The 13,611-nt window shown below is 50.7% G+C and overlaps 2 protein-coding genes across 2 annotated transcripts in view; one reads left to right on the forward strand and one right to left on the reverse strand.

The window, feature by feature from the left end:
* LOC142073977 (LIM homeobox transcription factor 1-alpha-like) overlaps positions 1-3,918 on the forward strand; it is a 28,010-nt gene extending 24,092 nt beyond the window's left edge. Inside the window, exons 4-9 of the mRNA XM_075134322.1 lie at positions 739-971; positions 1,417-1,574; positions 1,665-1,742; positions 2,425-2,557; positions 2,930-3,088; positions 3,764-3,918. Coding sequence (XP_074990423.1) covers positions 739-971; positions 1,417-1,574; positions 1,665-1,742; positions 2,425-2,557; positions 2,930-3,088; positions 3,764-3,918 — 916 coding nt within the window. The remainder of the gene's footprint in view (positions 1-738; positions 972-1,416; positions 1,575-1,664; positions 1,743-2,424; positions 2,558-2,929; positions 3,089-3,763) is intronic.
* Positions 3,919-9,543: 5,625 nt separating this feature from the next.
* CHCHD5 (coiled-coil-helix-coiled-coil-helix domain containing 5) lies at positions 9,544-13,582 on the reverse strand. Its single transcript, XM_075134325.1, has 4 exons — positions 13,510-13,582; positions 13,275-13,415; positions 13,021-13,172; positions 9,544-11,869 (listed from the first exon to the last, which is right to left on the reverse strand). Coding segments are annotated over exons 1-3 (294 nt in total). The 5' UTR covers positions 13,512-13,582; the 3' UTR covers positions 9,544-11,869; position 13,021.
* Between the last annotated feature and the right edge of the window lie 29 nt (positions 13,583-13,611).

Below are 13,611 nucleotides of genomic sequence, written 5' to 3' on the forward strand. Positions count from 1 at the left end.
GTTGGAATGTCCCAGACACTTCAGCCGAAAGCCACCGCACAGCACAAATCCATGGTGGTATTTGGAAGGGATGAGCCCACCCCTGTAAGCCTCTTCATCCTGCTCCACAGAGTTTGCCAGGAGGATTAACCCAGTCTTGTTCTCAATCCCAGTTTATGAGTTCCCTGCTGGTGGGGAAGATCCTGTGTGTTTAAACAACAGCCTAATTAATCCCTATTTTATTACTTTCTCTTGTCAAGTGGCTAAATAGAAGCTGTCAGCCGGCAGCCACCACCGCTCACATTTGTTTAGATCCCAAATTACTTCATCAGAACCATCTGCTCGGTACGCGGGGCGCTCGGCAGTTGTTTATTTCTCTCTCTGGACATGGTGTGGGGCACAAACAGCCTTCCCCGCGGGACTCCCTGCCTAAGGCTCCTCCAAGCCCTGGGGACGGTCCTGGAGGGGTCCATAAAGTCCTCTCCCTAGGAGCAACCTACCAAAGCCAGGCAGTGAACAGCCCTAGAGAGGAAAAGGGGACGTAAAGCTCTGTCCTGCTGGGCCAGGCAAGTTCGTGTTCCTCCCTGGGGCTACGGAAGGTCAGAAAGCCCCAAAACACAGTTGGGATGTACGCTTCTCGCTGGGATGTGCTAGCACAGCTCCAAACGTCCACCCCCTTCTTCCCTTGGCTTCCTGAGTCCCAACCCAGGGCTGATCTTCTCTGGCCCAAGTGTCTAACCCCCGAGACCTTCTTTGCAGGCTGTTCCAGACCAAGTGCAGCAGCTGCTTGAAGGCGATCGCCCCCTCCGAGCTCATCATGCGGGTGCTGGAGAACGTCTACCACGTTCACTGCTTCTACTGCTGCGAGTGTGAGCGGCGCCTGCAGCGGGGAGACGAGTTTGTGCTCAAGGAGGGGCAGCTGCTGTGCCGCAGTGACTACGAGAAGGAGAAGGAGATGCTGAGCGCCATCAGCCCGGCACCCACTGAGTCCGGTGAGGACTGGAGCGGTGCTGAGGGTGGGGAACCAGGGTGAACTTTGTAGAGGGCAGGTACCGCCTGGTCCTTAATTAACTATAGGGAAGGTTCAGAGGGAGGAGATGTCGGTAGGTGGAGGTTGTAGCATCTTTACCCCTTGGTGATAGGGGGTACCAGGCTGCCGAGATCTACTTGGCTGATCTGGAGAGGTTTGGGTGGGCTGCTCTGAGACGTTACAGAACGGATGATGCGGGGCCAGGGTGGCCCATCAGCTCTGTCTCTGAATTGTCCCCTGAGCCACAGCTCCGTCCACGAGCTTTGCTGGCTTCGTTCTGCGCTTCTGCTCTAAATAGCACTTTGGAAGGAGCAGAACTCTGACAAGTTTCTCGGAATCCTCGCCCTGGGAGATGGCCCAGAAAGGCCACTCTCTGCTGAATCACCGCTACTGATCTTCCGTTGCAGTGAAAAGCGAGGATGAAGACGGCAGCCACTCGCACGGCAAAGGCGGCGAGGAGAGCAAAGACCACAAGCGCTCCAAGCGCCCGCGCACCATCCTTACCACGCAGCAGCGTCGGGCATTCAAGGCCTCGTTCGAGGTTTCCTCAAAACCCTGCAGAAAGGTATAAGGAGGCCATTCAGCACGACTGCTGGCTTGGATCCTTTTAAGTGCAACTTCAGTTCTAATTCAGCTCTCCGGGTTTTGTGGACAGGTAAGGGAGACCCTGGCAGCCGAGACGGGCTTGACTGTGCGGGTGGTACAGGTCTGGTTCCAGAACCAAAGGGCCAAGGTGAGTGTCGGTTCCCCTGCCACAGCTGGGTTCTGCATACCTGTGGGGTATCGCACACGCTCGTTCAATTAAAAGGAAACGCAGAATAGCTTAGAAAAAGAGAAAACGGCTAGAAGACTAGAAGAACAGCTACGCAGGACCAAACCACAGGTCCACCTAGACCTACAACATGTATCTAGTAGCAGCAAAAGCTTAAAGAGAAATTAAAAAATCGATCAATTATAGATGCTGGCAGGGCTTAACAGTCTTCACTGTTGTTTTTTTTTTATTACTCTTTTTCTACTTGCTTTTTCCCCCTCTGTATAGAAAGACTAGAAGGATTTCCTACTTCTTTCTTCTAGAAGTTGAAACAATTCTAATTTTGCAGAATTTCAAGGGTGAAAACAGAAAATACGTGGCTTTAAAAACCTCACTTTGCAGTAAAACAAAGTCCTTTGTTTTTTAAACTGCAAATGGCATCTCCCACAAAGATCATACAACCTTTTCCGTCAGCCCCGTTTCTCACACGGGGCCGACTGCAGAGAACATTGACCGCAGAGGAGTCACCCAGAGGAGCGAGCGGGGTTATACCACGGCAGTGCTGGGTCTCAGGCAGCGGTGGTCCGCTCCTGTGTTAAACGCAACCCACTCCCCTCCTCTCTCAGTCAGAACCTCAAACCCGGGGGTCTCTGTCTCCTCGCAGATGAAGAAGATTGCTCGCAGGCAACAACAGCAGCAGCAGCAACAGCAGGAGCAAGACCAGCTGGGCAACCCTCGCTTAGGGACCGGGAGAGGGACCGGTCGCAACAGCAGGCAGAGCAATGACGATAGCGAAGGTGAGGAGCCGCTGCGCACGGTGACAGCTCGGGGGGCCGGAGGCTGGGATGGAGGGGGTTGACTCGGATGCGTTTGAGAGAGAACGTGCACAGGAAGAGATGAGGAAAAAGCATGAGGGTCGTAACTGAATTGGTATGCACAAGAAATAGGTAACGTTCAGCAAGACTCGGGGGTACTCGTGATGCAGCACGTATCTCCTCTTTTTGAGAAGACGATGGGTTTTTTACGTTGCCGTGGACCGTGCAGTGCTGGTCCAGAGTTAGACCACCAAATATCGCTGCGGCAATGTGAATAACGTTATCGCGACAGTGCTCTGACCCACCTCCGCGTGCACCCTTGGCTTCAACCCATCCCGCTGGTTGTGTCTTTAGACGGCGCAAGCGTTCACGGCCTGGATGGGCTCATGGTCCCCTACCCCAGGATCCCCCAGCAGCAGCTGCTGCCCCTGGATCAGAACGGCTACAGCACAGACTTGTACAGACAAGGGCTGACGCCGCCCCAGCTGCCAGGAGACCATCTGCACCCCTACGGTAGGAGAGCGGCGTGGAGATTGTCCTCTCTCTGCATCAAAGCTGCACGTAGCAGTCCAAGTCATGAAAAGCCAACTCTGCTGTGGCTGCTGAGGAAGCCAGCAGCAGTGGATGCTCCACAGGACTTGGACTTTTAGAATCAGAGAATCGTTAAGGTTGGAAAAGACCTCTGAGATCATCGAGTCCAACCGTCAACCCAACACCCCCGTGCCCACTACACCATGTCCCCAAGCGCCTCGTCTACACGTCTTTTAAATACTTCCAGGGATGGGGACTCGACCCCTGCCCTGGGCAGCCTGCTCCAAGGCCTGACCACTCTTTCAGGAAAGAAATTTTTCCCAATGTCCAATCTAAACCTCCCCTGGCGCGACTTGAGGTGCCAGAGTCTTTCTCAGAAGAAGTTTGGTGAGGCCAGAGCCTCGACTGAGCTCTGCGGGGGGCCAGGGAGCGAGGCTGGGGTCTCCCAACATGAAACGTTTGGGCGAGGGAGGAAAGAGCTATGCCTACAGCTGGTGCTGTGCGTGGGGCTCACCTCACACCAGCCCTGCTGACCATGGCTCCGGGGGAAACACGGCCCTGCTGTCACCCTTTTTCCGTCCTGCAGTGCCACCCCCGCTCCCTGCGAGGCACGCTCGGGCCACTCTCACACTCATTTCCTTTTCCTTCCTCTTCTAGACTCAGAAGGAGTTTTTCACGATATGGACAGTGACAGCATCAGCCACCTGGGAGACTGCCTGCTCTCAACGGCCGAAGCCAACCTCCTCCAAGCCCGCGTGGGCAACCCCATTGACCGACTCTACTCCATGCAGAGCTCCTACTTCACATCCTGACCATAGAAAAGCTCCCAACTCTTCACGAGTATCTCGGATGGATGCTGCTTCAAACACAGAACGAGGGTGAGGGAGGAGAAACAAGACTGAGACCTTCAGAGACATTCCTTGAGCACTGCACAACGGAGGAGGCCACTCGGTCCGCCACACATATAAGCACTAACTCCTGGAGATCTTTCACAGCCTGAAGGACTTTGGATCGCCTCTCTCCTTTTTTCTAGCCACGAGTAGATCGACGGTATGATGTTGTTTAGCTGTAACTTTAGCAGTTTGTCCGGTGTTTAAGCTTTTGAGCATTATGTCCTGCAAACAAAGACTGGCCAAGCTAACCAGAGCTGCCCCTAGAAGTAGGAGGTGCCCTTCCCACAAGAACTCGGTTTATTTAAGTCTTGGTTGCAGCTGAGCTGCTCGCTGTGCTGTTTTGCCTCATTTCCCAATCCAGATGCAGGCTTCACGGGACAAGGTTAATTTTCTATAGTAAAATCCAAGGTTCTGAGGCATCTCTAAGGGATGCCACTGCTGCCTCAGAGATTTTCTCCGTGGTTGTCGATCAGTTGGCCCAGGACAGTTTTTTAACGTTTGACATTTCAGAAATGCACAGTAGTTTGGCCCCTGATTGAAATGGCTACGCTCGGGTATCTGCTTCAAGAAACAACAGGATATTTATCCTCTGTCGTGTTCAAAGATGCCGAGAGAAGCGTAACACACCCACAGTGAGTTCTCGATCGCCTTTATGTCTGTCTGTCTCTAACACAGCAGTTTTACTCCCTTTATGGACAAAACAAAGACTTATCCTCACCAAATGACAGCTATTTTCTGTTTGTTTCTTTTTTAAAACAGCAAAGTGAAACAATTTTACTCTAAAAATGTTCCTGCTAGAAAGCCCTTCCTCTGTAGGTCTGTCCCCAGAGGGATTTCCCAGCCTGACTGCGCTCCCAGTTCACTCAAGGCATCCTCGCACCTCGCTTCCCCCCAACAAGCAACGAGGGAAAGAAACGGGATTGCGTTATCCCGTAACGCGTCCCTGCCAAGTCACTTAACTCCACGAGGCTACGTTTGGTTTTCGCTTCGAGGGTGACCCAGGGGTGACATCAGGACTCAGCCAAGAGAAAAGCACGTCTCCGCTGCGGACAGAAAGGAATAATCCATCTTCTCTACCCATCATCATGCCACGAGGCAGGCGTTACGAGACGTGGCACCGACGTGCCACAAAAGGGCAAGAAAGAGAGAGCAGAGAAAGAAAGTCTGAATTATTACCAAAGGGAAATTCTTTATTCTCCTGCCTAAGACCCAAGTCTGGGATTTCGTTCTTTATATACGTGAAGGACAGCCGGTATTCCTGGAAAGGTCAGGTTTTCCCGTGAGCCTGCTTACAGCATGCCAGCTGAAGGAATACGGTCCTCCAGCACTAACCTTCCCTTGTCTATTCGAACCGAACAACTGGCAGACAACTCCAAAAGGAAATAATGACTTATTTTTAAATCTTGGATCTCCAGATTTGTGAGTCTAGCGGGGCAACCCGAGAACCTGGCCGACTGACGTTTCTGTATGTGGTGTTTTACTTCTAAGCCTCCACAGGCTTGTCAGTCTGATTTTAAAGGTGTGTAGCCTCTCAAATGAAAAAAAAAAAGAAATGGCTAATTTTCGTTGTCTGGAGTTATGGAGGAAAATTCCCAGGAACCACATAATCCTGGATTTGGGGATGAAAGGAGATGCAGTCCCGATGCATTTTGCTTTTTATCAGGATTTTTCACCTTCTCGACTACTTCTAGAGAACTGACGTAAAGAATGACGTGTTAACAGAACCGCAGCCCTTACAAAGATCCCTCCGCCGTTGCTTCACCTTCAATAAAGCTGTGTGAACGTGACACGTGCTGATGTGCAGTCACTTCCCGTTGTGTTTACAGTGCCAGGTGCTGTAGCTGGACCTGCCTTTGCTCTCGGTATCCATGTCTCCCCCCAGAAGGCAGTCCTGTACATAGTTTACAGACACTTTGACGTTTCTTTTTATGAGGGAAGGGGGAGCTTTTCGCAGAAACAGCTATTTATGACCTATGTTTGCCCAGACAGACAAGTTCTAGACCAAGCTGCTGCAGTTGGGTGACTTCCACCTTTGTTGTGTGGTCATCCACCCTTAAGAAAAGAAAAACTCCTAGAGCTGTGTGTTACTTTTAGAGGCTCTTGCACTAGAGACGGTCTCAGTTTAGATGAAGTTTTAAGAGAATGTTACAGTGAACTATGTGCAAATTGATGTTTCTCCCAAATACCAGAGCCAGCTTCACCCACTGAAACCCCACCCTCTCTTCCTTGTGATCTCGTGCTGTGATGTGCCGATGTTTTTTTGCATGTACATTTGAAAATAAAAAAAAAAAAAAGCAAACTGTAAGTGGAAATCTGAAGCTTGCCTCAGCACGGTCAGACAAACTGCACGCACGAGCAGGCAGCTGGCTCCCTGCAGACCCGCGAAGGTTGGCCTGGGCTCCGCAGGAGAACGGCCCATCCGTTACCTTTCCCAGGAACTAGGTATCCTGGAGGAAAGCAGCAACTAGTGTTGGCGGCTGTTCACACCTTAACGGAGTCAGCGAACTCAGAGCAGAGTCACAGTTAGTTGCAAGAGGAACTAGAATCCCAGCGTGAATAAATAAATACGGTGAAAAGCCCACGCTAGACCTGGAGCTACTGACGCAAAGGAGTCCGACGGTGGCAAGAGAGTTGAAGCACGAGAGCCCCGCAGGAGGTTCATACCCTAGAGCTAAGGGAAGAAACGGCCACCTGTTAGGTTTCCAATTTTGAGGCCAGATTCTGCCTGAAAGGAGCAGAAACCAGAAAGGTGGACACCAGCACCACAGCTGACAGAGCCCGAAAGCTATCAGGCTTGCCAAGCGAGTCCTGCGGCTTCTCTTACCGAACAGAGCTGCTTTTAGCATCAACAGCCCGGTATCAGAGTTCAGTGACTGCGGGTGAATCTGCTCCCAACCCTGTCTGGCAGCTGGAAGTCTCCTCGCAGTGACAAGAGACTTGGGGAGACAGCGACAGGAGCGCCAGCGAGCATTAAGTGGGAAGGGGCAGAAGTCGCTGTGTGTACGTACGCAGAAGGGATCCGACCCTTCGGCAGCCTAGGGGTATCAACGTGCATCCCAAAGCACCTATGGACATCAGGGAATTGAGTCTCACAGCTGTCGTAGGGCTTGGGGAACGTGTACTGGTGAGGAAATAATAGCAGGAAGAGGCTAAGCCCGCTCTGCAGTAGAGCAAAGAGCAGAATCACACGCACCTTGGGCAACACCCAGACTTTTTGGCTTTCCCCTTTTGCTCTGCATGGTCAAGAGACAGAACAATTGCTCTCATCAAGCAGGGAGGTGCAGGTCCTTGGCTGTGACACGCCAACGCACTTGCTGAGAAGGAGGGTTTGGGAATGCCCACTGCTCTCTGAAATGCCCAGATGTGTTTCTCTCCTGTCTTTGCGGACAGGAGAGTAAAGGTGAATAAAAACCAGTCGAGGTGACAGACTGACCACGAGATGAAAAACGCTCCCCTCTGCCCACACGATTTCCCTCGTGCTCACGAGTGACTCAAAAAAATCATCTGGACGACAGCCAAGTAAAGCAAACGTGTGTGTGAATGGAATGTGGCTCCGTACAGCGCTCTGCCCTCGACGGTTGCCCACTCCAGCCCCGGGCCTGCCAGCAGCACTAAATCTCTCCCCGTGACTGCAAACACCAAAGGAACATGCTGATTTATGGTTCCTTTAAGTAAGAGAAGCAGAGTGTAAAACGAGAATATTTTCTGGATGAAAAATTAAAGAGATGTTTTTGTTAGTTCCTCATTCTAGGATCATGTGTAATTTACCTTATTGGTTTTAAAGTTCCACTTGAAAGGAAAAGTGACATCAACAGGAGTTAAAGCAACAGGCTGAAAAAAGTCCTGACACACTTAACTTCACATTCTGAGAGATCTAAACCAAGAAGAAATGGAGGAAAAACAAAGCAGAGAATTAACTAACCTAATGATCCTTGGCTTTCTCTTAGTTAAGGACCTCAGAACTCCTTGCATGCATTAATTAATTATCCCTCATTACTCCCCAGCCAAGTAGGTGTTATTTATTTCAGAGACGAGTAAACAGAGACATAGAACATGTTACGACTAGCTTCCACGGCCACACAGAAAGACAGTGGGTAAGTTAAAACAGAAAAAAAACTTGACATCCCGTTTGCTTAACTACCAGCCGAAATGCACATTTGACTGAAAACACGAGCTGAGAACAATTAAAAGTGGAGAAAACACAGAACCAGGAGATGGAAACCAAGCAGAGAATGGCAAAGCCCATGCCAGAAGACAAGAAACAGAAGGACTATAGTGACACAAAAAGACTTGTGTGAACGAAGGATCCTATACAATAATTAACCCCCAAGCAAGAACGCCTACACAAGTCTGACACTGCTTTCTTAAGTTCTCAACCATCTTAGAACTTGGTCCTTTGGGTTCTTCTCCTTGGTATTGCAGGGCTTTAGTGTTTATTTCTGGTCTGGTTTGTGTTTGGGAGGATGTGAGAGGACCAATCTACCCGAATCCTGCTCTAAATCTTTTTTTTTTTTCCCCGAGTCTCCCACTCTGGGAAATACAGGCTTATTCACTTATTGATTTCAGCTACTTGGGATTAATTTAGCTGAATCTCTTTGCAGCCTTTGGAGATAAAGCTGGACCTACCAGTTTGATTGACCGCCCGAGGACTTTTTTCCCTTGTTTAGCTTTATGCCGGTAACTGTCCTAACAGCTTCCTGCACTTGCTTCCACGAGCCTGTCCTGATCAAACGAAGAGGTACAAGACAGTATCATAATCCTGTGGTACAAGAAACGAAGAGAAGGCTTCCTGGGTTCCTAATTCTTCTTTCATTCTCAGGTTTCCAGAGGTCTCCCTTGCCAGTTTACATCTTGTGAAAGATACTGGAGCAACCTTTTAGCTTTAATTGCTAAATATGTTTCCAGTGACAGGACCCAAAAAAGCTGGATTTGGAAATAACAGCTTTTCCCGACACTCACGGGGACACTTGCTCGCCCTGTGTATACGGCTTTGCTTTATTTCCAGCTGCTACCACGCATCCACGCAAGTCAGATCCACAGCAGCCCTCCCCTTATGTTTGTCAACGCCAGAAATACCTGTAATTGCCACTCCGACTTTATTCCAGCAAGAGCAGGTAGCCCACACAGTTAGGAAGAAAAGAGCTGCAAAACTCCTGCTCTGTGCTTCTCACTTACAGAGGTCTTAGGGCCCTCTGCCTAAGTGAGAATTAAACTGATTCATCACGCAGGACTGCACATATAGCTACAGATTCCTTCGAGGCGAAGAGGAAAGCAAGAGAATACTCCCTGGCTTCTTCTAGTCATTACCTGGCACATCCAGTTGAAGGAAAGAAAATTGTTGGTATTCCTTTCACTTTTCAGAAAGGAATTTGCCAAATTTGCCAGGGCTACAAGTTGATTTAATCTAGAAACTTTTCCAAGGGAGGTGGTAAACTGAGGAAGGCAACAATTGCAGGTAGTGACCATCCCCACAATACTCCCCTCCACGGGAAGGTTCCGTCATTCTCTGCTACGCGAAGTTATTCTACATTTACGTTACACATGTAGCGAAAGATGTACGAGGACATTCTTTATTCAGAATAAAACTTGCAGCTGCCTAACATTGTCTCAGAAAGCATTTCTCTCCTCGATGGCACAGGGAAACAGGATGAAGCAGCATATTCCTCTCCCCCCTCCCCCGAGTAACAAGTTGACTGAACCCTGTGAGAGTTTGGCTCATCGATGACAACAGCAAGCGCCTGGCAGCTCAGTGGTTAACGTGTTGGAGCAAGTAATAATAGAGTGGCTCAGGCTCCTGAGAAGGAGGAGGCATAACTGGGCTTAAGAGGGGGCCCAGTGCACCTTAAACATAATGAAAAATGGCTTTTCTGCTGACAGGCTGACATTTCAATACAATGTCAACAACATGTAAAGCACCTTCGCTCCTGTATAACGGCATCCTTAATAAAGCTATTCACACCACAGACATTTATGACTAATGGGGTGCTGCCTGGTATAAATAAAACTCGAAAGATTCACTAAAAATAGATTTCTCCTCCTTTTCTGGTAGCACTTGCCCCCTCTCTAAATTCATTTTGAAGCAACGCTACCATCACCTTTTTCTCCCAACTTTTCTGCCGGAAGATAAAACGGCTCTTTACGTTTCAAATGGACAGCATTTGATAAAAACAAACAAAGAGTTTTCTGCAAGCGTGCATATATGTTTTTAGACATGACTCCAGCATCTTCCTACGCTCCCATCGCTGCTGAAATGCAGCCACCTCTGTGAGGCAGACAACAGCAACGCCGACAGCCAGCTTTGTGATTTGGGCTCTGCTAAAAGCTGGAACAGATCAACTTAAATCTGCTGTCCCTCTCCCCAAAGGAGTTAAACTCTGCCCAACTGGAAAATGCACGCGATGTTTGCCAACCACCACGGGCTCAAAGGCGAACGCTTGGACTTACGCCTGGCTGAAACACGAATAAGGATTAATGTGTCCCAGGAAGGGGGTAGGAACCCCTGGGAACCAGGTCAAAGCCAAGTTTCCCGGTCCATGCCTCACCCTCTCTTAGAGATATAAAAAAAACCTCACAAAACAGCAAAGCTGTGCTGTACTTTCAGACAAAGACTCTGGCGCTGTACACAATGGTTTCTGCTTGTCATCTGCTGCCTGCACACTTCTGGAAAATTTTGGTTTATGGTTCCCTGTAACTTTTCCGGAAGACCAAGCTCCTACTCCGGACAGCAGCAAAGCTGTTCCTCTGAAGCTGCGTTGGTGTAACTAGGTTGTAGAAGCTCATTTCTCCTTCCTGGTCTCCAGCACCCCAAAGGACTTTCCAGAAGGTTTAAACTTCTGCTGGGAGAGATTCTCAGTCCCGCTAACAGCACATTAAACAGACCTACGGTGATTTTCGGACACGGCACACTGGAGGAGACCCAAGGGTCCTAGATCGCAGCGCCCCAACGCTCTCCCTCCACAGAAGTGCTCACAGATCTCATAAGCCCGGGTCTTAATCCCACTCCTCGTTAGACCATCTATGGTTTCTTCTATTTTTTAATTTTTTTTTCACTAGTTACAGCCCAGAAACAACCTCTCCTTAGACTTGGCTCTTTGTTGCCCCGTTTAAGAACAACCGGAGGTGTCCCCCCACACCCCCGCGCTGGAAGATCTCTGTTGCGCCGTCGATAGAGCAGCCAGGGCTCTGAAGTCCGCAGTTTTTCTGCCGGTGGGAAGACTCCCTCTGCTGTTCTAAACCAGCAGAAGGCCCGGGGCTACAGCCCTCGCGGCTCCCCCAAAATTGGGAGCCGCACAGGATGTTTTCAAGTGGGCCAAGCTGGGACATTTACAGTCAAGAAATGTCCCTGTCGTCGGTCCAGCTCAGAGAGCAGCTTCCATCAGCAGTGGGAAAAGCCAGAACTGGCTTTGGATCTTGAAAAGTGTTTTTTTATTGGGACGAAGGAAAATATTGTGCTTAATTATCACAGGAACTGTCAAAGAATAGACTACAGAAAAAGAGGTAAAGGCTGATTTTAGCTTTTGGTTCCTATTCAAGCACATCTGCAGGTTGCTGCTGGTCCTTTGGTGTCGCTTCAACCCAGTTCTGTAATTTATTTACTTCTAAAGTTTTTAGAGGCAACTCAGCAGGCAAAACCCAGCGTTATCAGCACACAAGTGCCGACGGATCGGGAACGCTCTGACGTCCCGGTCAGAGTCCAGCTGCCTGCTGAAGACAAGCGTAGTGTGACCAGAACCAAGAAAACCACATCGCAGAGCTGCGCTTCGTTTTTCAGAGGGGAAAAACCAACCCAACCAAGCATCGGAACGATACTCCAGAGAACAGAAAGACTTTTCATTCACTCCTGAAGATGAATTTTAATTCCAAGGCTCCCCTATGAAAAAAACAGCACAAATAAATGCATCAGGCAGGCTCCGTGCGTATGCAGCCCCCTAGTTTTGAGGTACAGTAGATAACCACATCAGGTCATGGGAGTATCTCACATTCAGGTGATTTCTATATGCTAACTAACATGTTATTTACTTTAACGTTGCTCCGTAGATGTGTACAAGATCATTAGCAGAGCGCCGCAAGCTGACCTACCCCAACAAAACCATTTAGTACATATTACTGTACAAAACCAATGACCGGGTTAATAGATTTGGACAAAAATCATGACTTTACCTCAGCAAGACTGCTTTCCTCCCAGAGCCTTTTGCCACAGGGTATCGGCTTAGTCCGACACTGAGAATGACCAACCCATTTGGAGAAATACGCTGTTGTGTTCACATCCATAATGGCCACACACACGTCACTTAAAGCCCCTGACGATCCACGCCAATGAATTACCACACTTTTAGCCTAGATGTACTTCTTGGCTGCGCTTTTTCTGAGGAGGCTAAGTCCAAATTTATAGGGACAGGAAGGGAAGGCGGGTGGGAGAAAAACGCAGGTCTGTGTATTCTGGGCCATACTATCCATAGAATCACAGAATCATAGAATGGTTTGGGTGGGAAGGGACCTTCACAGGTCACCCAGTCCAACCCCCTGCCGCGGGCAGGGACATCTCCAACCAGAGCAGGGTGCCCAGAGCCCCGTCCAACCTGACCTCGGGTGTCCCCAGGGATGGGGCATCCACCACCTCTCTGGGCAACCTGTGCCAGGGTCTCACCACCCTCAGCGTAAAGAATTTCCTTAGATCTGGTCTGAATCTCCCCTCTTTTAGTTTAAAACCGTTCCCCCTTGTCCTGTCGCAACAGGCCCTGCTAAAAAGCTTGCCCCCATCTTTCTTACAAGCCCCCTTTAAGTACTGAAAGGCTGCCGTAAGGTCTCCCCGAAGCCTTCTCCTCTCCAGGCTGAACAACCCCAACTCTCTCAGCCTTCCCTCACGGCAGAGGTGTTCCATCCTCCTGATCATTTTTGGGGCCCACTCCAGCTGCTTACGTGAGCAGCTCCCAAGCATTCGTGCAGAGCGCCTGTCAGCAGGAGGGCTCTGGAGCGCAGGTCTAGAGGGAAAGCGTCCCCGCTCTGCAGCCCGACACTCACCTCACGTGGAGAGCTTCACCTGGTCGGCGCAGAGCAGGAAGGCGTTGACGTGGTCGCTGCAGTTCATGACGGAGGCTTGGTTCTCCTTCAGGCACTGCTCGAAGGCGGCAAACGGCTCCGCGCAATCCCGGCGGATCTGCTGCACGATCGGGCTGAGGGACAACACCGGGCCCTCAGCTCCCGGGAGCCGCAGGGCCCAACCCTGACAGACCCAACCCAACCCAACCCCGTCCCCCCTCCCTCCCCGCACTCACTGGGCGGCGGCGCAGCGGGACATGCTGAGGCGGAGACGGTGACAGTCCCGTTGCCAGGAGGCCGGGCTGGCGGCCACGCACCGCCCGTACTGCTCCATCTCGCTGCGGCAGTAGCGTGCCGTGATCTCCAGGGCCGCCTGCCTACGGGGAGACGGCAAAGTTAACGCGGGGGTTCGGGGGGGGGGGCGGCAGCGCGGCCTGGCCCGGCCCGGTCCCCCCGCCGCCCCCTACTCACATGCCGCCGCCGCCGGAGCTCCGGCCGCCACCTCTCTGCGCATGCGCGGCCACCACTCTACTGCGGTTGCGCATGCGTCGCGCCGTGAGGGGGGGGCTGGCG

This window comes from Calonectris borealis, chromosome 31 (assembly GCF_964195595.1).
Source record: "Calonectris borealis chromosome 31, bCalBor7.hap1.2, whole genome shotgun sequence".
Classification (NCBI taxonomy): domain Eukaryota; kingdom Metazoa; phylum Chordata; class Aves; order Procellariiformes; family Procellariidae; genus Calonectris; species Calonectris borealis.

Coding starts and splice junctions, on each gene's coding strand:
- CHCHD5 (XM_075134325.1), bottom strand. Junction 13,173..13,274: donor TCCCGCTGCGCCGCCGCCCA/GTGAGTGCGGGG, acceptor GTTGTCCCTCAG/CCCGATCGTGCAGCAGATCC.